We start from the raw sequence: 25,114 nt of genomic DNA, 5'->3' as shown, positions 1-25,114 counted from the left end.
TCAAAAATCACAATATTCTCTTGAGCAAAATAAGCCATTTTCTTGTGTTTGAGGAATTATTTTTGAAGAAATAAATGCATAAACCTATTGCGGACTTGATGTACAATAGGGGTGACTATCGATCTGCCATTTTTTTTTTACAGCAAAAACATCTCTTTAAAATACAAAAACACAACAGATTCTTTATAACTTATTTTCAGCTGTACTCATTGGTTGTGACTGACATATCAAAATATGTCAATGATATCAAAATGCATTTTACAGTATTTACAGTAAACCAAAGGTCAGGGGTGAGGGTCAAGAAAGGTTAAGGGCTGCGTACCAGACAAACTGAAGACAAGCATGGAAATCCCTTCAAAACTTACCAGGAGGCTGAACCTAGTTCTCTCAGATGGCCAAAAATACATTATCAACTTATTATAGTCACTGGACAAAAGCATTTTAAACTGGACTGGCAAGTAATAACTTTTTCAAAGGTTGACCTGAACATTAAGAAATGTGTGATTTTGAATGTCCCACGATGATCGATGTCCTGTAATGAAGCGCCGATTAAATAACTGTAGGCATGAAATGGCTGGTTTAATGAGGTTACAAATTTGTCAACATTTTTTTTGTAAATTATTCTCTTATATACAAAGGAGAATCTCACTAAACCTGTCAGTCATTTCACCCCAAATTCAGAAAAAGAAAAAACTAATTGTTATTGTTTATATATATATATAAATATTTTATATTTAAAAATAGTAATTATCTGACTAGTGTTGTCAGTTCGATTAATCACAAATAATCACATCCAAAATAAGTTTGTTTACATAATATATGTGTACTGTGTTATATAAATACACACACACACACACACACACACGCATGTATATATTTAAGAAATACATGTAATATATTTATATATAATACAAATCATATATAAATATTAATATATATACACAAATAAGTATTTCTTAAATGTCTACATGTGTGTATATTTATATATACACATATAAACACAGTACACACATTTTATACACATAATGTAAACAAACATTTTGGAATGTGATTAATCGCGATTAATCGATTTGACAGGACTAGTCAGAATATTTTTTTTAAAATGCCTTTTTAATAAATTTAAACTTTTAATTTAGGGGTAAAATGTGATTCAGACATTTTTTCCATGAGATCTTCCCTGATTAAAATCCACTATTGCACCACAAATGTTGACAGTGAACTCTGCGAGAGCAACCTCATTTGAAGAAAGACATGGAACCACACATGAGCTTCACAGACAAGTAGTGTATTGAAAATACCAATAAGGTCCATGACCCCCCAAAAAAACAAAAAGATATATTTACAGACATGGGACTATAAAGCACAAGAAAACTCGTGCTTGTAAGAGCAGCCTGCCTCCAACTACTGTTACAAACACATGGGTATAATATTTCTAAAAAGACTTCTGAAACAACGTGGCAAACACGTAGTGGCAAAATTACAATGAACACGAATTATATCGTAACTATCGGCGGCAAATCATCTAGAACGGATGGTAAAATATATTGTTATTGACCGTTCGTGACCAAGGCAAGAATGGATGGCAGTGAATAGGCAACGTCACCCTTTTAGACTTCGAAATGTACTCCAATCTTTAAATACAGTGCCGACGGGTGCATTAAACCAGTGATTGTAGCCACTTTGCTGACAGAGACACAAAAACTGATGTTGTACATCTCGGTAGTGATGACATCAGAACACAGGAAGAGGTATATGCAGACATCTGACGAAACAAACTCAAACGAAGAGACAAACAAATACCTAAAATCATGTAAACAGAAGTGTCATTGTGCATTTGAATGTGTGCTTATTCTGTCATTGATGTTTTTGAGATACAAATGTGCCCTTTACAGGAAAATCCATAAAATTATGAGTACATCATCATCATCATCATAGCAATTATGAAAATTAGAACAATAATATTATCAATAATATACAAATATATTGTAATGAGACCATTCCTGCCCTTAGCATCACCAGTTTAGCTTTTTCCATTTTAAAATGTACACAGCAATCAAAACAACCGCAGGTTTCAGTGTTTCATTGCTGACAAAAAAATAAAAAGAGAAAATGGGGCTGAAATAAAGCCACCAGCCTCAACGCTGATGAGCAGCTAGTTATGAAGTGTCTTCCTGGCACAGTCCCACACACACACACGCACATGTACAAACACACACACACGGTGGTTCATTCGGGGGCCCTTAGAGTCCTAATCCAGTGACTAAGCCTGGCAGGCAGCTTGAGTCCGTCAGAAGGCCCGATGCCTGCTTTCTTTCGGCTTTGTACTAGGCGTCCTTCGCTCCATGGCCATGTCAAGCGGCTAAAAGACACCACCGCGCCAGCCCAGAGTGTTTGAGGGGAGTTGATGATCGAGCGAAAAAAAACAACAACAACATGCCGAACGCAGCAGAAACGAGGAGAACAGGAAGTGGGATGGGGGATGAGTTAAAAAAATAAAATAAAAACTAAATAAAAAAAGAAGAATCACACACTCATCGTCATGTTGGGTGAATACTGCAACGAGAAGAGAGGAAGGGGAACATGGAGGGACAAAATGAGATCCTTTTATGCTATATCATGAGCCGATATTTAACCTAATTATTGCATAAAGTGAACATAGGTATATTTGTAATGTGCATGTGGTTACAGGAGAGCGGGGGAGGATAGCGGTATGATACGGACTTACACTTTCACTTTGGAATGGGTTTAAGAAGTTGCCTGCCATCTCCCCATCGTCCCGCGGAGTTCCTGGGGGATTGTTCATACCTGCCATGTTGTTCGGAGAGTTCTAGAAACCCAGATGTATGATCATTAGAGAAAACTCACAAAATGGAGTAAATGCCATTTAATAAAAAAACTCGGGGAAGCACAATACCAAATTCTGGCCAATAATGATAAGCCGAAAATTAGGGATGCACCGATACCACTTTTTCCAAAGCAAGTCCGATACAATACTTATATTTTTGGTGCTTGCCGATACCGATATTTTCGTTGCATTTGTAATTTTTAAAAACATATTGTATATAGAAACTCACAAAATGGAGTAAATGGCATCAAACAAGAAACTTAGGGATGCACAATACTAAATTCTGGCCAATAATTCAAGCCGATAATTATTTTCAAGTAATGAACAACAACCGATAAATGGCCAGTATTGAAATTCTTTATTTTTGCTTAAAAAATTTGTAAAAAAAAAAAATAATAATAATAATTTAAATGCTACAAGTGATTTAGGTATCACAACACAAGATGTACAGTAAGAAAACTGGATATTGAGATCTGCTAAAGGTTTAATTTTTATTAAATTAACATTTAAAAGATTGACTTCAAATCCATGTTGGAGGATGGCGAATGTAATCTAAATGTAAAAACAGCAAAAACGAGAATGAAAAATGAATATAAGTTGATACTGATGTATTTTCAAAAATTCTAATATCAGCCGATAACCGACATATTGTGCATCTCTAAAGAAATTAAAGAGAATGTGAAATACATAGTGTTGTTACTGTTAACTAAAACCATTTAAAATAATTGTTTGCTAATTGAAATAAAACAAAACAAATATTACATGAAAAACTTTAGAACTTGACAAATTTAGAATTTTAGAAATGGTGCCTTGGCAAATAATTGAAATAAATACATTTCAACGGAAGTACTAAAATGACTAAAACTGGAAAAATACAGCAAAATAGAAGTATAAAAATACTAATAAAAATGACAAAGGTTTACTTTTGTTAAAATTACTCAAATTAAAATATGCTTCAAACTGAATTACTAAAATTACTAAAACTGAAAATTAAAGCTAAATAGAAATACGCATATTAAAAAAGAACCCAAGATTAAAAAAATATCCTAAAATTCAAATTATAAATACAAGTTTATTCAAAATAATAAAACTATAGTAATAGATAAATAACACTAAAATAAAACAGATTCACATATATCCAGGCATTAAGTTCTCACCTTTGGCAACCCATCCATATCACCCGAGCCTGTAATCAGAAGCAGATCAATTTGAGACCCATTTGAAACATCAAAATATTTATTTTGTACATATTAGCTATTTGTATGATGAAGTCTCACCTAAAGACCCGTTCATATGGTGCGGCTCCATCGCTCCCATTCCACCCATCGGACCGTCAGGCCCCGGCCCCATTGGGAACTGCAGAAACACACATACTATTAACATCCATCCAGAAAACAACCAATAAAACTAACAAAGGACTAAACCATTTTCTGTTCTACATGAGAACTGTCAACATACATTCGGTCTGTTGCCACCAGGGCCGATTGGATTCATCATTGTGTAAATGTTTTCACTGGAATTCGTTGAGTCTGCAAGAAAACAGGCGACATTTCTTAGCGCTGATGTATTCAAATAACATTTCCCAAAACAAGAGCTTTATGTTTTAAGCTAATTTCCAGTCACTGAGGTAATTTCTCAACTATTGTTATGAACTTTCAATAAAAGAAGGCTGATATGAAATTCAGATAGATTATTAGATATTAGATAAATTTCTAATATTAGATATTAGAAAGCAAACTGACCTCCTGGGCTTGGCATGATGGGAGTTCCTGGAGGGCCGCCACCTCCTGGAGGCCCCTGCGAGACGAGCACAGAAAATGATTACTCACAAAGAACATCTCGGACAAACAGAGAGAGGGTGAGACAAAATCTTGTGCGTGCAACTCACCACATAGTTTCCTGGTGATGAAGACGAGTATGCTATCTGTGGGAAGAAGAGATTATGAAGCCTTTTTCTCAGTCATTGCGATATTCAAATGATTGGAAGTGGCACTTACTGAGTTTGCGTTAGGGTTAGGCCAAGGCCCTCGACCTCCTGGACCCCTAAAAACACAAGAAGAAATGTTAGTGTGTGTGTATATAAGCGAGGCATAGACAGTGTTAGTTTGTTATGCCACGGTGGAGACTCACATGTTCATGCCAGGCATTCCAGGACCGCCAAGAGAGTTTGGAGGGGGCCTCATTCCACCGCCGTAGTTCTACAAATGTAGAGATGGCAAAAGTTAACTTGCATATGAAAGATGTTATGGCACTGTAACAAGAAGGTACTTATGACTTGCTTTTATTTAATCTGGTAAATGCTAATTCAGTACCTCATCTACAATCAATTGTTTTATAATACTATTATAATATATTATAATAGTTATATAATAGTTATAATAACTATAGGCAGGGTTGCCACATTTTTTTGAATCAATTAAATAACTTGACGCATACAGACATACATATACATATAAGAGAGAGAGAGAGAGATACACATATATAGACAGACATTGATCTATATACTAGACAACATTTGAAGTGGATCAAAACCTTCAAACTTGTATATATATGAAAATATATTTACCTATAGCAATCTCTATACCTTTCCTACTTGCATGTTAATTAATTAATGTAGGTATATTGTAAGAATATGTAATCTCCAAATACATATTGTACATTAATGCACAATAAATAATAAACTAAAATATATTCTATGATAATTTTCATGTTTTTTTTCATTCGATTTATTTTTAATTAGATGACATAATTTAATAAATTATACTTTAAATACCCTTATAATAAATACATTTTTTATACATTTGTATATACACACGCACACATACACACACACACACGTATGTATGTGTGTGTATGTATATATCTATATATATACACATACATACATACGTGTGTGTGTGTGTGTGTGTGTGTGTGTGTGTATTGAATGTATTTATTCATTAATTTAAACTCATTTTTAAACTCATTTTATTTCCATTTACTTTTCTATGATATTTCCAGATTTTCTATGATTATGTCCTATACAATGTTCCCAATCCAAGTCACAACTGTTTGATTGACAGCATTGTCAGCCAACCTGTGGGCCCATGCCTCCCATTCCTCTAGGTGGGTTCATTCTCATCGGGCCGCCCATGTTTGGATGTCCTAACAGGGGAGATATAGCACAATCATTTTACAAATGCCTGAGTGATTGGAGGTCTTCCATAGCAAATTTCCCCAAACACAGCTGGTTGTAAAACTATGGTGCAGTGCGGTACCTTGCGGTCTGGTGGGGTCCAAACTGTTTGGCAGGAGTGGCTGTGACCCTGGGACTCCAACGGGAGGCTGAAACCAAAAAAAAAAAAAAAGTGCATGAAACAAGAGCCAAAGAAGAGAAAACAGAAATAGAAAACTGCAAAAATGAAAGGTTGTTGGTAGGTCAGTACCTGATTTGGCATGCGGAGTGATGGGCGAGGTCCACCTGGGTACCGTGGAGACATGAAAGGCTATGGGGAGAGAGCATAGGAGCTGCCAATCAAAAGACATCGTTGCTAACCTCTCATTAGCAGAACAGTACTACTTTAACATACTGTATGCTGCTGTATATCTTAAGTCTTGCTTTATTTCATAGAAATCATATGCCCTATACCTCTGATGATTATATTTGATGGTCCGAAAACTTATTCACACTCCAAACATAAAATTTTATGGATTTATTACTGAAACTAAAAGAAATGTTTAAATAGTTTATATAGTATTTGAGATACGCAGTACAATAGTAACCAGCAGGGGGCGAAATCACATTACATAAAAGGCATCTGCTTGAGCTTAAAGAGGAAAAACTCAAAGCATCGGTTCTCTCTACACAAACATGGTGAGCCTGCTGCTATCAGATTGTTTAGAGAAAATATATGGTATTTTAAACAAGACTTTACAGTGAGAACTAAAATAGAAAGAGATTGGACAGGAGAGCAACAAGTGACGCACAAACAAAAAGATACCGACATCATCCTAACTATCTGGGAAGCGACAAGTTACAGCAACAAGTAATTTGTCTATCCACACAAAGCACAAGCACTGCCCGACGCCACAATCACGGCAAAATAAAAACATATTTGAGGTTTCATAAAGAGTTACGAGGCACTGGATTTTTAACCAGCGATTTCGCTGTGGTTGAGGTCATCCAGTGCAGCAACACCAGAATAAAAACAAATCAAGCGACAAAATTATCTATCGCTCAAAAAGCTTTATTATAAATCACAGAGTAGTAAGTAATTTTTTTAGGGTTTGATCCAACAACCTTTAGGATTGAGCTCATTTCCAGCTCGGTCTACGTACGTTTGCTCCAAGTTGCAGCAAGTTTGTATTTTTGGAAGGATGTGTTTGTGTATTTGTGTTTATGTTTGCATGTGTAAACGCAAGAGCATGTTTGTGTGTTCGTGTGTGTTGCATTATTAATAGGATATTGATGGACTATGAAGGACTGAGTGCAGGGTGTAGGGAGGGACCAGGTCTGCAGAGTCCCGACTAGATGAACTTCCACTCCTTATGGGCTGGGCCGCAGCCTGCATTATTTGGCAACATCGTCACTGTCAGCAAGGAATGTGTGTGTGCGCATGTGTGTGTGTGTTTTCAGAGCGAACACAGAATGAAGTAATGTACTGCTTTGAGCTTTATCTAGGGAAGGGTCACGATAGTCGACCAGTTGTCCAACAATTTACTAGATTAGATTTTTTTTCAATTTTATTCATGAATTAAAGTATTCAAATGATATACTTATTTGTTTTATATTTAGATTTAATAATCCTTATAGCTCAAATAGTAGAGTCAAGCAACCCCAAAATCATGGGTTTCATTCCCTGGGAATTTATAAACTGATAAACTCGAATGCAAATGTTACTTAGAATATTTTATTGCTGTATTAAAACAGTCTAATCTAATCTAATGATAATTATATCATTAATATATCAATACTAATTATATAATTATTCTATTTACCGTAGCAACTCTAAGGTCATAGGTTTGATTCCCATTAACTGATAAACTGTATACCTTGAATGCAATATAGATTGCATTGGATAAAAGCATCTGCCAAATGTGTCAAATGTAAATAAAGGGTTCCAGTTAAAACGGGTTAGTCGACTAGTCATTTAGGAAACTCACCGACTAGTTGATTTTTTTAAGTCTGAAACTTTGCACACTACTAGATCTAACTAGTGAAGAAATGAGACAAAATCAACCACAAGAAGCAGACTTCTTCCAGAAACAACAGTGGTCCATTTTGGGAATGAATGAAAGAAATAAAAGAAGAATGAAGGTATGAAGATGGAAAGGGTGAATGGAAAGCTGCTCCCAATGTGTCTCTATTCCACAGATTATGTGTGAGGAATTACAAGAGAATAGGGGACAAGGGTCTTACCTGGCCGTGTGGCCCCATCATGGGGTTGTTGGGGTTGTGTGGAGGGGGCTGTGAGTGTGGTGATGGTTGTGACCCGGGTGGGCCCTGAGAAAGGAAAGAAAGAGAAAAATTAAGATATTACTTTTGGAAACCTATAGACATGTCTTCAAATTGGTCTTTGCTGAAGTTGGTTGACCAACAAAGTCTCACTGGTAAAGATAGGTTAAGAAAAAGCTGATGATTTTAATGGTCTCTAATAACAATCCAGATTGGTAATAAATCTACCCTTTATTCCCCAGCAAAGGGCATCTTCTACAGGGCTGGGCAGCTGCTGAACCCCATAACGGAGCTCAACCACAAGGCCTCCTCCGTGTCTCTCAATGGAGTCCATTATGGGTAAGTGGGATAGGCATATGGCCTATACTGAGCCGCCTGTTCCTGCACCACATCCCTGTAGAGAGTGACTTAGGAACAACTGTGTTGGTTGGATTGTGTGTGTGTGTGTGTGTGTGTGTGTGTGTGTGTGTGTCTTGGGTGGGTGGGTGGGGGGGCTGTTTGTTAAATGAAGCAATTAATAAAATTTTCTACCCAGCTAAGGAGATAACGGCTTGGCACCGAACTACAAGCCCATCAAGAGTAGCCCCTCCCACCAAGAAAGAGAACAGCACATAGTATTCCTAGTGGGACAGTGGTATAGAGGACAGCAGCAACCACAAATCCAACTGTTTCAGGGAAGCAATGCCGCTTCCTGACCAAAAGGGGGCAGTGTGTAGCTACTTGCCGAGTGACTGCCGGGACACAAAGTACCAAGCAAAACAAAGCATGGAACAGCAACACAATGCATATTTCATTGTTGTCTCTGTGTACATTACAGAAAAAAAATTACGGCCACTTCTTTGGCAAACGGTACGGGATTGTGCAATTCATGTTTTCGAGGGTGTGCTGCTTCAGAAGAATGGTTTTTACACGTCTTGGAAGTAATTATTCTAATAAGTGCAGCTGTGACAGAATCTGTCACAAACAGAGACGATAAATGCAATGTGTCGTACCATACAGGAACCAAACAATCAAGAACCTCTGGTTGTCAAAAATGTCAAGAAACCTCATAAACGTATGCGCACCAGAGAGGTACTTTGACTTTAAAGTCACCCCAAATTATGCAATCAATTAATTATTTAGATTTCGATGCAAAAAGCACAACTGTAAGGAAATCCTTCACAAACCGTGACGATGGCATACCAAATGGGATCTAAATTTTGACAAAAGACACCTGTAGCTGTCGATAATGTGAAAATCTCGTAAACCTGTCTGCACAAAAGAGGTACTTTGACCTCAGAAGTAACTGAAAATGACCCAAACTCGATCAAAACCATCCGTAAGGCTGCAACTTAGGAAGAAAGAAAACACGAAAGTACACTGATTTGCTTGAGTGTTGGGACATTTCTATCAACAGGACTACAACGCTGTACAGTGCTGGACCTATTTCAATGTCCCAAAACTCCTGCACCTCGTAACAAGTCTGAACAAGATCCTCCAGTCCTTTTAACCTTGATGGAACTCTCTCTCTCTCTCGAGTCTGTCAGTCTTTCACTTTTCTCCGTGTTCTGTTGGTTTTCAAGAGGTTTTTGTGGGAGAAGGGCTGATGAAATTCTCCCACCTTCTTCCCTCAAAACAAACCCATCCATTTCAGATGTTTCCAGCTAAACTTGAAACTATTTCTCTTTTTTTGCTCCTTGACTTCGCTCCCTCCCTGCCTCCCCCTTGCTAGTCTGTCCTCCCAAGAGGAGCTGGTGCAGTGGAGTTTCAACGTGAAGATTATTGACGAGGCCGACCCATGCAATGGGGGAAATAAAAAAAAAAAAAAATAAATAAAAAAAATTCTCTCCCTAAACTCTCTTGCTTCGCTCTCCGTCGCTCTACAGGAGGTTGCCGGGAGTCTGGGCCTGCGGGGTACAGATTAGGAGAGTCTAGAGAGAAGGTGTACAGGAGGAGTTAGCCCTCTTCACCTTCGTCCCTGTTGCGCAGGACCGCGCAGATCACACGGCAGCTACTGTGGTCGCATGTGTTAATTATGGCCGCTGCATCTGGAGCTGCACAGGAAACACAAACAGAGGCTCAGGCGCACGTTTTGGCTGTATAGCTCCACTACCAAAATGCTTTTTCAACTGCAACAGCGTACTGCTTACAGGAGTACCATTATTTCTTACAGATTTGTTTTTGTTTCCATTTTTGTTGGACATGACTGGACAACATGCAGTTCCGCAAGTTAGTCAGATGTTGTGAGACTTTTTGACTGAATCAAAAATAAATGGTTCATAACAATCAGACTACATTGGTTTGGTGCAAAAAACTTGGTGCACAATTTTTTCTGAGATGCACTCATGACCAATAAAGAAATAATTAGATAAATAAAAGATGAACAACAAACCAAAAGACATGCAAAGGAGGCGACAAAGCACAAATGTCCCCCTTTCAAAACAAAAAGGTTAGGATTCTGATTGTGGAAGCAGCATGGATCACAACCTGTTCCAACCACAATTCTATTAAAAACAGCTACAAAAAGAGCAGCTCCAATTATTAGCACAACTGTGTCCAGCAGTCGTGGCCGATGCGAGTGGGAGAGAGTAGTAGTTAGCTCTTGAGAGGTGTGAAAGAGTGATATACTGGCCACTAGGATATATGCCAAGATATAATTGATGTCACCAGACCACAGCCACTGGTCGCGTGGAATCGGGGAGCGTACAAGGAAAGCACGTGTGCCTGGAGGAGCCTGTCTTTTTGCAATTGTTGCCACATTGCCTTCTCTCTCTTCCTTCATCTTTCATTGTCTTCACTCTCTCCATGCCTCTCTTCTGCCATGCCCTGGGCTGCTACCAAGAGGGAATTACTGCAGTGGAGCACAAAGTCCTCCCTCTTCCTCCCTTTCTTAGTTCTCTCTCGCTCTTATGCACACAGGCACTATTTATAGAATGCAATGTCACTCACGCAACTGTCAGATCGCTCCCTGCTCTGAACACGGCTCATACAACATTAACACTCTCCTCCTCAACTCAAAGACCATGTCAGGGTTCTATCTGCCAACCCATGTGACACTCTACCTGACGCTCATCTCAGCATCTGCTGCTTTAAGAGATGCTCTATCAGCTATTCTACTTGACAATCTGCAACATTCTGAAAGCATTATTCTCTCAGCAACTCTATCTGATGTTGTACGTAATGATAGGATGCTCTATCTGACACTCTATCTACTCTATTGGATGCTCTAGAATACCTAATGTTCAATTTGTTGTACTGGATCTTCCCTTCTCATCGACTCCATTGGACCCTCTATCTGCTGGTCTATCAGGTGCTTTATCAGATGCTCCATCTAATCTATCTGATGTTAAACAAGATGTTAAATACATGGTATCAGATTTTCTATCTAACAAATCTTGTTACATATAGACTATAGGATGCTCTATCTGCCACTCTATCTTCAATCTGGCATTCTATCTTCTCTTTTGGATACTCTATCTAACCTACTGATATTCATCTCTGTCAAGATATCTCATTGACTCCATCGGATCCTCTATCTGCTGCTCTAGCCAGGTGCTTTATCAGATGTTTCATCTAATCGGTTACATATACCCTCTATGAGATGCTCTACATCTACCACTCTATCTTCAATCTGACATTCGATCTACCCTTTTGGATGCTCTATTTGATATTCATCTCTGTCAAGATATCTCATTGACTCCATTGGGTCCTCGATCTGCTGCGCTATCAGGTGCTCTGATCTTCTGATCTATCTACTCTATCAGAGTTCCATCTAATGGAAGATGTTCCATGTTCCATCTTCCATCTAATCTACCTGATGTCCGATAAGATTTTAAATACACTATCATTTTTTCTATGTATTGAATCTTATGTTATACATACACTCTATTGGATGCTCTATCTGCCACTCTATCTGATCTTTTATCTACTCTATACCTTCTGAAGTTTTACTAAATGTTTAAATCACTATCAATCGCCTCTTCTATCTCAGATCTAATCTTTTATTGACTCTATTGGATCCTCTATCTTCTATCTATTCTACTCGAAGCTTTATCTGATGGTCGATAGTAAATCTACTCTATCAGTTTTTTTTTTAAATCTAATGAATCTTGAATATATGTTCCATGGGATGCTCGATCTGACCTGCTATCTACTGTACGTGATGACTGATCAAACATATCTTATGCTTTAATAGAAAACCCTTTGAAGTTAGAAGCAAATATAGAATATAGAGATGCAATTTGCATATGACTTGCACTAAAAACAGAAATGAATTTGTATAATTGGTAGATTAAGTGGCCTACACAAGTTGGGTTATGATAAAAAATAATGTTTGACTAACAGAATTTGTCTTCCTAAGGTAGTGTGTGTTTCTTTAGGAAGGTGAATAGCTTTTGTCTGACTTTTAATAGCTCAATAAAGATCACTATGGCAGAGGAACTCCCACAGGCGCCTTGACTTTGGGAACTATGCCCCTAAGCATTCCCCCAAATCCCAGACCTGAATTTAAAATACACAAATATGTTGTTAGATATGTGTTGCCAAAGAGCTACAACCAAGCAAGCATGTTTTTACCCATTTTGGCCTTAGGGATTAAACTGTCGAGGCATTCACACTGATCTCAGATCAGAGGCCACGACTCTCTGTTTGTGCCAGTGTGAGTTGCTACTGTACTGATCTACTAATTTAGACACGCAAAATGGAAATGTAAATACGTAAAGGGAGATATAGCGGGAAAGAAACATCTGGACAGGGATTAGAAGAACTAAAGGGGGTTAGTGAAAGGAGGGGTTGGGGCGAGGGACAGATAAATGGTAAAAGCTTAACGCAAAGGATTAAAGGAGGAGGTTGAACAGGAAGATGGGGGAGGAGAGAGCAGCCCTTACTTGAAAGAAGCCGGGAGGCATGGGTCCACCTGGCATGCCATCGTTGGGCGGCATGTTGCCCATCACAGGACTGGGAGCTGCTGCCGCACTCTGAAACAGAGAAACACGCAAAGTCTGGTCAGAAAATAAATTCCTAACCATATTCCACCTTTTAACCCTTCAAACTATTCGTTTCAAGTTTGTATGCATTATAGAGTACATTAAATAATTCAAACTTTTCCAATAACAATTCCATAACACAACATACAAGTAGAATCTCTCGTCACACATGTGAGCAGTTCTTTAGGTTGAAGCCTGGACCCCCCCCACACCCCAGACAAAGCCAAACTCAGCCGTGTCTTTCCCATGACGGTAAAGAAGGGGTAGACAGGGATTACACACGACTCAGCCCCCCTCCTCCACCCTGTAATCAGATACCTCACTCTCGTCTGAGTGGAGGAGGGTAAATCGCCTCAGTACCGCTGACCCTAAATAGCCCAGACAATCACCGCTGACCCTGAGAGGGCAAAGGGCACAGTTCCATGCACCAACATACACAAGCATAGGTACACAATTACCTCTGTCTTTTGCTCTAACATATATCTAGCTGCAAATCGAATCCTAAAGCCACATACAATCTGTGAGTCCACATACTAAAATTCCTTTAGGGCTTCATCCCACCAAGTTTGAGAAACCAAGAAATAGTTGCATTTTAAATGTTTTCCATGACTTCCAGTTCCAATTCCAGGCCCATTCACACCAAGAACGATAAAGACAACTATAAAGATAAACCTAATTAACGTCCACACCAATGGACAATTCTTGTGTTTATTATAACTGCACTGCAGTTTTGTCGTCTGCTGCTTTAGGTATATGTTCAAGCTCTTTAAAGTTGAATGGATTCTGATTGGCTGTCAATGTTTTCAATGTTCATCAGTGTTCATGTCGTTATTGTTATAGTTGTGGTGTGGACTTCCATATTCTCATAGAATTAGAACGATTATTCAAACTTTCTCGTTATAGTATCATCCTAGATGTGAATGACTTAAATTTTGTCTGACTCTTACACAAAAGTATCATATAGATTCAGTAAACTTGGAATATAGAGCTTAAGTTGTATGGACTACTTTTATGAAGCTTCTTCGAGCTTTGTTCACAATATGCTTTCACTATATAACAAACATGAACAATTACATTTCTGCATTTCTTTTCCATGCAATAGTCACATAGGTTTGGAACTAAAAGTATGTGACAGAATTTTCATTTTTTTAGATGAACTATCCCTTTAAGACACTGTCGCAAACATGGCAAAAATCACAAGCGCCAGCAACAACCAACACAGAAACTCCACAGATTTGCATATAATCTATATACAAGGACGCACTTTCTCATAAACTAGGGAAGAAAAAGTGGCCGGAGGCTGGCGCTGGGCAGATAACAGGTGAGGTACGGCCAGGCACCGTGTTTGCATGCAGTGGAGGGATTGGTGAGTGTGTTTGGTTAAGGAGAGGGAGGGGCTGAGTGACATATCGGGCCGGTGAGATTTTGTTTACACAGTGGCTGGTGTAGGTTTAACCAGCACAATGGCTCAAACAGCATATATGAACAAGTGAAAATGCAGAAGGCGGGCGGATGAATACTTTAAAACAAAGAGATGAGCTAAAAGGAAATCACTGGCTAGAATGACCAGCGGCCCATCAGCAGGAACGGGAGTCGTTGGTAGCTCACACACACACACACACACACATACGCATGCAGTGCGACTCCTCTGCACTCAGGTAGAGCGGCAGAGGGCCCAATCGGCTTGTTGCCATGACAACTCAGACCTTGGCTCTCCCACTCTCCAGTGCCCATTAAAACCCTCAGGCTGTCAATCACTTGCCCGGCCAGGGAGTGAAAGAGAGGGAGCGCGAGAGAAACTGAGAGAGGAGAATGAACATAGAGTTTAAAAGGAGCCTGTGGCTTTTGATAGGCTTGGCTGTTTGCTACTGCTATCTCTCTCTCCGTCTCGACCACATACAGACACATTCAGACACATTCCAGTTCCTGTTAACCTTTCTCACACCATGCTTTGCATGTTTGTGCTGCCCACTTCCCTTAAAGCAAAAACATCATACACGTATGGATCTTTCCATACATGTATGATGTAAAGGTTTTGACCATTAAAGGATTAGTTCACTTTTAAAAAAAACTTTTGCTGATAATTTACTCACCCCCATGTCATCCAAGATGTCCATGTCTTTCTTTCTTCAGTCGAAAAGAAATTAAGGTTTTTGATGAAAACATTTCTCCATATAATGGACATCAATGGGACCCAAACGGTTCAAGGTCCAAATGACAGTTTCAGTGCAGCTTCAAAGGGCTTTAAACGATACCAGACGATGAATAAGGGTCTTATCTAGCGAAACGATCGGTCATTTCAAAAATAAATAAAAAAGTTTAAGTTTTATAAGCACAAATGCTCGCCTTGCTCTGTTCTGTGATGCGCGTTCATGATGTCACGTAATACGCAATTGCGTTGAAAAGATTTTTTTTTTTTGCCCACAAAAGACGAGCAGGGTAACCCAGATCACCAGCCGACAAACACAAGCACATGTACTCTGGTAACAAGTCACTGGCAACGAGTGACACAGTGGAATGGAAATTATAGATCTGTAAGCATGAAATTTATCTTGACTTAACATATGAACAATATTCATTGCTATCACTAGTTAGGTTGGCAACAACTATAACAAAATACCAGTTATGAATTAGAAGCACAAAACAAGGATTTGTAAAGAAAAATGTTGGAGAATTTCGATATAAGCCAAGAGGAGACTAGTTTTCCTTTGCTGTAAACAAAACTTGGTTCTCATGAGACTAGTATATTCTCACCAGAGCTTACGCTACACCTGCATCAACCGTCACTCTCTCATGAATGCGCATGCGACATCCACCCAGAGCCATGTGGAGCACTTTTTATTATGGATAGATACACCTTTTTGGACTTCAAAATCTCAACACCCATTCGCTGCCATTATAAAGCTTGGAAAAGCCAGGACATTTTTAATATAACTCCGATTGTATTTGTCTGAAAAAAGAAAGTCATATACACCTAGGATGGCCTGAGGGTGAGTAAATCATGAGGCAATTTTCATTTTTGGGTGAAATATCCCTTTAATCTCAGTATATCAGTACATTGATTTGATTGAATAGTACTGATTTTGATTTGACTGATATTTCATTACTGTGACATAGCTATTAATGTGTTTAACCAGCGTTCTTCTGCATTTCAATACACTCGCTGCCACCTCCGCTCTTTCTCCCAACATCCCCCATTTCCAATAACTCTGTCAGTGAAGTTGACTCCATAAAGATTAGCCAGTGAGGACTGGCAGCCATAATCTGCTGTGCTGGCTGACAGATGTGCCTTTTAATCAATGGGGCGTTGGGACAGCAATCTACACTATGTAACATAGGGAAGCCACTATGACGAGGGGTCTCTCTCTCTGTCGCTCCCTCGCTTTCCCTCCCATGGCGTCAACAGCTGTTGTATCAATCAGGTGAATTAATTACCAGTAAACAAATCTGCTGAGGAAACCCCTCATGTACACCCCCACACACTCTCACACACACATACTGTATTCCCAGAACCCCTAGCTTTCTCAATCTCAGTGGCCCACAATTATGCTTGCTCAAGGGCCTAATCATAAGCCATGTACAGATACAAGCGTGTTAATGTGTGTGTGGACAGGTGGAGTGAAAGTTTCCCTCCCAGAACACCTTCTGAAACGCTGAAGCAGCAGTATAACTGTGAAACATGGAAAAACAGAGACGAATAGACATGACAGCTATGCGTAGCCCAGCTCCACCTGTTATTTACATTAGTCATTACCACACTAATTTACTGTACTGAACAACACTGAGCCAAAAAGCTAATGTGGCCTTGAATATTTAATAGGAAGTTCATACTTAACATTGGTAAACACAAAAAGTATGCACAATTTAAAATTATTTTTCTTAATATTAACAAAATGTCAATGATAATATAACAAAACAAAGTGCTAAGGTTGTACATTAGCCATTTAGCATGTTGATGTAGGCATTTTGTAATTTATGTGCTCGAAACAAGCTAAATTGTTCAATAACAGTACTTAAACACTATAAAACATTAAACAGAGCAAACATTCACAAATAAACCTTAATTATGATTAATACAGACAAATACTTTAAATTTTAATTGATCTGCCTTGAACTCGGAAAGTCACAAATCAAATCCCATGCCGCATTTCCGTTAGCAATGTTTAGTAAACATTCTTATCACGCTTTAAACACAAATTATAATATAGCTGCAAGCAGCGATTAACCGGGGTTCGTGAAATTGACACCCTTTAAGGTTGGCCAACCTGGATGTATGGCTGACAGTTAAAAACATCCAAAATGGAGAGCAGGCTCACAGACACACAACACTCATGCACACACACTGAAATTAAATGATTAAACTGGCCTATTAATGCTCTATAAGCATATTCACACACACACAGAAACACACATGCACACACACATAAATGAAATGGTCAGACTATCACAGTAATAATCATTAAGCCTGCTAACACACAAACACAAGCACAGTTGTTTGATATTTAAAATGAGTGATAGGTAAGAAAGATTATTGCACATATTCACTTTTTAAGAGTTTAGATGTAATTTTCAGGTTTCACTGTAATCATAATCTGGCAAAATTATAAAAACTGATATGTCTGTATGAACAAAATGGCAAACTTTGACTCAATGAGGTTTAAAATGTTATAACAGTGATTTTATAATGTTTTATCTTGAATCCTTCAGTAACCATTGAACAGTACTGTTTTACAGCTTAATAAGCCCATTGGTGGTCTTCCGCTGCCATCTAGTGGCTATAAATGCCAATTTTTCATACAACACTGTGTTTTTAAGCTTTATAACTATAATAGTGTTATTTTTGGCCCAGTCTCTCTTAAATTATAAACATTTTTTGATAATTATTGATCTAGAGACTCCAGAGAATATCACTGCTGTGGTTGGATCGAGATTGAGCAAAAAAACAGAGACAAGTTAGCAAAAGTATGTTTTTAACACATTTGTAAATAATTAATGAACGATTTGATTGACAGCATTAGTCCAAGAGGCAAAGTTGTTCAGAATGAGGAGATCTATCAGATGATATGAAGATGTAGTGTATAAGTGAATGTTATTAATATTTTATTGCAATTTGAGGTCATTTCCCTTAGAAATACTGTTTCAGAAGCCCCTTTTCACTGTTAAAGCACCACCTATGGTCCGATCTCCATGAAACTTTTCATGCTTGTTAACGGTCATGTGTCACATGTTTTCACCAACTTTCGTAAAGTTTCAAGTTTTTGTTTACGTTTTATAGGCTGTTGGGTTTTTGTGGCCACGTGTCCTTTTTTAAATGAGCCAATTATAGCTAACCAAAGGACAAAATTCAACATTTTTTCGATAACTATTGATCTAGAGAGTCCAGAGATTATTACTGCAGTGGTTTGATCGAGATTGACCAAAAAACCAGAGACTAGTTCGCAAAAGTAGGTTTTAGACATATTTCTGAATAATTAATGAACGATTTGATTGACATCTTTGGTCCAAGAGGAAAAGTTGTTCAGAATGAGGAGCTCTATCATATGATATGCATTATGTGTGGATATGTAAAACACCACGTGATCACTAGGCCAAAAATGTCGTTAGCGCCAACTTGTGGCCGATTTCTTTCAAAATTCTTACAGACCTTTAGGGCCATGAGTCGAACATGCCCACCGAGTTTCATTCCGATCGACCTCCGTTAACCTTGTCTAATAAGTGCTCAAATTTTAATGGCCGTTGACGGCCATGTTTTTTTGAGATACGCGAATGTCCTCATAGATATTTCAGCCACGTCGGACAAAGACACTGCGTACCAAGTTTCAAGTCGATCGGACTAACGGTTACCCAGTTACAGTTTTTTCGATCTTATAGCGCCACCAAGTGGCAGATCAGTGGTATTTTTTGTTTTTTGACCAAAGTTCCTATTGCTATATATATATACCAAGTTTGGTGAAGATATCTCATTTCGTGCACGAGTTATAGCATTTTTCGTAAAATAGGTCCTCGACTTTTAAACGTTTTTGGGCCCCATTACAAAAATGAGTGGACATTTCAAAGATTTTTTTGATAATTATTAATAAGCCCTGGACAGAGAACATTTCGGCAGTAGTTTGGTTGCGATTGGGTGAAAAACCTACGACTAGTTCACCAAAGTAGGTTTTAAACCTAATTGCGAATAGTTAAATAACGGTTTGATTGACAGAAATGATCCTAGAGAGAAAGTTGTTCAGAATGATGAGGTCTATCATGTGATATGAATGACTTATGTATTTGTGAATATCTAAGATGTTTTTTTTACAGTTAATTTCATGTACAGTTGAAATATTGTATTTTTGATGGCTTTTCTGACTGTTATAGCGCCACCTATGGTCCGATTTTGATGAAACTTTTCTTGCTTGTTCACAGTCATGTGACACATGTTTTCACCAACTTTCGTAAAGTTTCAAGTTTTCGTTTAGGTTTTATAGGCTGTTGGGTATGTGTGGCCACGCCTCTTTTTTGAAATTAGCCAATTATGGCTAACCAAAGGACAAAATTCAACATGTTTTCAATAATTATTGATCTAGAGAGTCCAGAGATTATTACTGCATTGGTTTGATCGAAATTGAGTGAAAAACCAGAGACTAGTTCGCAAAAGTAGGTTTTAGACATATTTCTGAATAATTAATGAACGATTTGATTGACATCTTTGATCCAAGAGGAAAAGTTGTTCATTATGAGGAGATCTATCAGATGATATGCATTATGTGTGGATATGTAAAACACCACGTGATCACTAGGCCAAAAATCTCGTTAGCGCCAACTTGTGGCCGATTTCTTTCAAAATTCTTACAGACCTTTAGGGCCATGAGTCGAACATGCCCACCGAGTTTCATTCCGATCGACCTTCGTTAACCTTGTCAAATTGGTGCTTAAATTGTTTTGGCCAATGGCGGCCATGTTTTTTGAGATGCGTGAATGTCCTCATATACACTTGTGCCCCTTTGGACCAAGACGCTGCATACCAATTTTGAAGTCGATCGGACCAACGATTGCCTAGTTATAACCATTTATATGTTTTTTCTGTGTTATAGCGCCCCTAAGTGGCAAAGCTTCGTAATTTTTTTTATTTGACCAAAGATTGAGCTCGTACATACTTGTACCGAGTTTGGTGAATATAGCTCATTCCGTTCCAGAGCTATACTTCCAACAACATTTGGCTAACGTTAGCATAGACGCTAATTGGAGTACTGTATCGCCCGAAAATCAAAATTTCAACTTTTTTTTGATAATTATTGATATTCAGTGTCCACAGAATATTTCTGCACTGGTTTGGTTCCGATCGGGCGAAAAACCTAGGACTAGTTCGCAAAAGTAGGTCTGGGATATAGGTCAATTTTAGGGCAAGAAGAAAGCGTCGTAGCTCAAAAATTTCGGACTCCACTTTTGTTCGGGCTAACCCAAGGATTGCAACGATGTAAAGTTTTTGAGTCTACGACACACGGTTTACGACTGTGGGCCAAAAATGTCTGAAATTTTAGGTTTTTGCGCTGTAGCGCCCCCGTTTGGCCGATTTGGCCGATTCTTTGTATCTGAGTAGCGAGCAAGACTACTACCTTCTGACCAAGTTTCAGCTCTCTAGCCCTTACGGTTTGGGCTGCACGATTCGTTTTAAGGCGGAATAATAATAATAATAATAATAAATATAGCTGCAAGCAGCGATTAACCGGGGTTCGTGAAATTGACACCCTTTAAGGTGGTCTTGGTCAACCTGGATGTACGGCTGACAGTTAAAAACATCCAGAATGGAGAGCAGGCTCACAGACACACAACACTCATGCACACACAGTGAAATTAAATGATTAAACTGGCCTATTAATACTCTATGAACATATTCACACACACACACACACACACATTTAAATGAAATGGTCAAACGGTCACAGTAATAATTATTAAGCCTGCTTACACACACACTCACACATACAAACACACACAGAAACACTCATACACGGACATACATGCACACACATTTTGTTGCAGATATTTGAAATAAGTGATAGGTAACAAAGCCTATTGCACCTATTCGCTTTTTAAGAGTTTAGATGTCATTTTCAGGTTCCACTGTAATCATAATCTGGCAAAATTATAAAAACTGATATGTCTGTATGAACAAAATGGTAAACTTTGACTCAATGAGGTTTAAAATGTTATAACAGTGATTTTATAGCATCTCCATAAGCAACTTATGAACAGTACTGTTTAAGAGTTTAATAAGCCCATTAGTGGTCTTACGCTGCCATCTAGTGGTTATAAATGCCTATTTCTCATACAACACTGTGTTTTTGAGCTTTTTAACTGTAATAGTGTTATTTTTTTGCCCAGTCTCTGTTAAATTATCACATTTTTTTGATAATTATTGACCTAGAGAGTCTAAAGAACAGCACTGCAATGATTTGATTGATTTTGAGTTAAAAACTGAAAGCTAGTTGACAAAAGCATGTTTTTCAAAATAATATCAATCTCAAAATTATTAAACTAGCCTATTAATACTCTATAAGCATATTTACATACACACAAAAACACACATGCACACACACATAGAAATGAAATGGTCAAACCATCACAATAACAATCATAAAGCCTGCTTACACACAAACACACTTGTATACACACACACACACACAGAAAAACACTTGTATACACACACACACACACACACACAGAAACACTCATACACAGACATACAAGCACACACATTTTGTTGCAGATGCAGATATTTCAAATAAGTGATAGGTAACAAAGCCTATTGCACTTATTCAGTTTTTAAGAGTTTAGATGTCATTTTTAGGTTTCACTGTAATCATAATCTGGCAAAATTATAAAAGCTGATATGTCTGTATGAACAAAATGGTAAACTTTGACTCAATGAGGTTTAAAATGTTATAACAGTGATTTTATAATGTTTTAACTTGAATCCTTCAGTAGCCATAGAACAGTGCTGTTTTACAGCTTAATAAGGCCATTAGTGGTCTTCCGCTGCCATCTAGTGGTTATAAATGCCAATTTCTCATACAACACTGTGTTTTTAAGCTTTATAACTATTATAGTGTTATTTTTGGCCCAGTCTCTCTTAAATTATAAAAATTTTTTGATAATTATTGATCCAGAGACTCCAGAGAACATCACTGCTGTGGTTTGATCGAGATTGAGCAAAAAAAACAGAGACAAGTTAGCAAAAGTAGGTTTGTAACACATTTGTAAATAATTAATGAACGATTTGATTGACAGCATTAGTCCAAGAGGCAAAGTTGTTCAGAATGAGGGGATCTATCAGATGATATGAAGATGTAGTGTATAAGTGAATGTTATTAATATTTTATTGCAATTTGAGGTCATTTCCCTTAGAAATACTGTTTCAGAAGCCCTTTTTCACTGTTAAAGCACCACCTATGGTCCGATCTCCATGAAACTTTTCATGCTTGTTAACGGTCATGTGTCACATGTTTTCACCAACATTCGTAAAGTTTCAAGTTTTTGTTTACATTTTATAGGCTGTTGGGTTTTTGTGGCCACGTGTCCTTTTTTAAATGAGCCAATTATAGCTAACCAAAGGACAAAATTCAAAATTTTTTCGATAACTATTGATCTAGAGAGTCCAGAGATTATTACTGCAGTTGTTTGTTTGAGATTGACCAAAAAACCAGAGACTAGTTCGCAAAAGTAGGTTTTAGACATATTTCTGAATAATTAATGAACGATTTGATTGACATCTTTGGTCCAAGAGGCAAAGTTGTTCAGAATGAGGAGATCTATCATATGATATGCATTATTTGTGGATATGTAAAACACCACGTGATCACTAGGCCAAAAATCTCGTTAGCGCCAACTTGTGGCCGATTTCTTTCAAAATTCTTACAGACCTTTGGGGCCTTGAGTCAAACATGGCCACCGAGTTTCATTCCGATCGACCTCCGTTAACCTTGTCTAATAAGTGCTCAAATTTTAATGGCCGATGGCGGCCATGTTTTTTTAGATACGCGAATGTCCTCATAGATTTTTCAGCCACGTCGGACAAAGACACAGCATACCAAGTTTCAAGTCGATCGGACTAACGGTTACCCATTTACAGTTTTTTCGATCTTATAGCGCCACCAAGTGGCAGATCAGTGGTATTTCTTGTTGTTTGACCAAAGTTCCTATTGCTATATATATGTACCAAGTTTGGTGAAGATATCTCATTTCGTTCACGAGTTATAGGATTTTTCGTAAAATAGGTCCTCGACTTTTAAACGTTTTTGGGCCCCATTACAAAAGTGAGTGGATGTTTCAAAGATTTTTTTGATAATTATTAATAAGCCCTAGACAGAGAACATTTCGGCAGTAGATTGGTTGCGATTGGGTGAAAAACCTACGACTAGTTCACCAAAGTAGGTTTTGAACCTAATTGCGAATAGTTAAATAACGGTTTGATTGACAGAAATGATCCTAGAGACAAAGTTGTTCAGAATGATGAGATCTATCATGTGATATGAATGACTTATGTATTTGTGAATATCTAAGATGTTTTTTTTACAGTTAATTTCATGTACAGTTGAAATATTGTGTTTTTGATAGCTTTTCTGACTGTTATAGCGCCACCTATGGTCCGATCTTGATGAAACTTTTCTTGCTTGTTCACAGTCATGTGACACATGTTTTCACCAACTTTCGTAAAGTTTCAAGTTTTCGTTTAGGTTTTATAGGCTGTTGGGTATGTGTGGCCACGCCTCCTTTTTGAAATGAGCCAATTATGGCTAACCAAAGGACAAAATTCAACATTTTTTCGATAATTATTGATCTAGAGAGTCCAGAGATTATTACTGCAGTGGTTTGATCGAAATTGAGTGAAAAACCAGAGACTAGTTCGCAAAAGTAGGTTTTAGACATATTTCTGAATACTTAATGAACGATTTGATTGACAGCTTTGGTCCAAGAGGAAATGTTGTTCATTATGAGGAGATCTATCAGATGATATGCATTATGTGTGGATATGTAAAACACCACGTGATTACAGAGCCAAAAATCTCGTTAGCGCCAACTTGTGGCCGATTTCTTTCTAAATTCTTACAGACCTTTAGGGCCATGAGTCGAACATGCCCACCGAGTTTTGTTCCGATCGACCTCCGTTAACCTTGTCTAATTGGTGCTTGAAATGTTTTGGCCAATGGCGGCCATGTTTTTTGAGATACGTGAATGTCCTCATATACACTTGTGCCCCTTTGGACCAAGATGCTGCATACCAATTTTGAAGCCGATCGGACCAACGGTTGCCTAGTTATAACCATTTATATGTTTTTTCTGTCTTATAGCGCCCCTAAGTGGCAGAGCTTCGCAATTTTTTTTATTTGACCAAAGATTGAGCTCGTACATACTTGTACCGAGTTTGGTGAATATAGCTCATTCCGTTCCAGAGCTATACTTCCAACAACATTTGGCTAACGTTAGCATAGACGCTAATTGGAGTACTGTATCGCCCGAAAATCAAAATTTCAACTTTTTTTTGATAATTATTGATATTCAGTGTCCACAGAATATTTCTGCACTGGTTTGGTTCCGATCGGGCGAAAAACCTAGGACTAGTTCGCAAAAGTAGGTCTGGGATATAGGTCAATTTTAGGGCAAGAAGGAAGCGTCGTAGCTCAAAAATTTCGGACTCCACTTTTGTTCGGGCTAACCCAAGGATTGCAACGATGTAAAGTTTTTGAGTCTACGACACACGGTTTACGACTGTGGGCCAAAAATGTCTGAAATTTTAGGTTTTTGCGCTGTAGCGCCCCCGTTTGGCCGATTTGGCCGATTCTTTGTATCTGAGTAGCGAGCAAGACTACTACCTTCTGACCAAGTTTCAGC

The 25,114-nt window shown here is 38.1% G+C and overlaps 1 protein-coding gene across 2 annotated transcripts in view; it reads right to left on the bottom strand.

Annotated features, from left to right (window-relative positions):
* Positions 1–1,265: 1,265 nt before the first annotated feature.
* Positions 1,266–25,114, bottom strand: part of ssbp4 (single stranded DNA binding protein 4) — an 83,666-nt gene continuing 59,817 nt past the window's right edge. For both annotated transcript variants that reach the window (XM_079425800.1, XM_079425799.1), the window contains 14 exons: positions 13,145–13,234; positions 8,244–8,327; positions 6,271–6,330; positions 6,103–6,169; positions 5,922–5,989; positions 4,976–5,043; positions 4,843–4,888; positions 4,734–4,769; positions 4,588–4,642; positions 4,304–4,374; positions 4,123–4,201; positions 4,003–4,031; positions 2,726–2,827; positions 1,266–2,553 (listed from right to left, as the gene is read on the bottom strand). In XM_079425800.1, the coding sequence (XP_079281926.1) occupies positions 2,524–2,553; positions 2,726–2,827; positions 4,003–4,031; positions 4,123–4,201; positions 4,304–4,374; positions 4,588–4,642; positions 4,734–4,769; positions 4,843–4,888; positions 4,976–5,043; positions 5,922–5,989; positions 6,103–6,169; positions 6,271–6,330; positions 8,244–8,327; positions 13,145–13,234 (885 nt within the window). In that variant the 3' untranslated portion in view covers positions 1,266–2,523. The remainder of the gene's footprint in view (positions 2,554–2,725; positions 2,828–4,002; positions 4,032–4,122; positions 4,202–4,303; positions 4,375–4,587; positions 4,643–4,733; positions 4,770–4,842; positions 4,889–4,975; positions 5,044–5,921; positions 5,990–6,102; positions 6,170–6,270; positions 6,331–8,243; positions 8,328–13,144; positions 13,235–25,114) is intronic.

Source organism: Barbus barbus, assembly GCF_936440315.1.
Source record: "Barbus barbus genome assembly, chromosome: 9".
Taxonomy (NCBI): domain Eukaryota; kingdom Metazoa; phylum Chordata; class Actinopteri; order Cypriniformes; family Cyprinidae; genus Barbus; species Barbus barbus.
The sequence above is the reverse complement of the archived record's forward strand: the minus strand, read 5'-3'. Positions and strand labels throughout refer to the sequence as shown.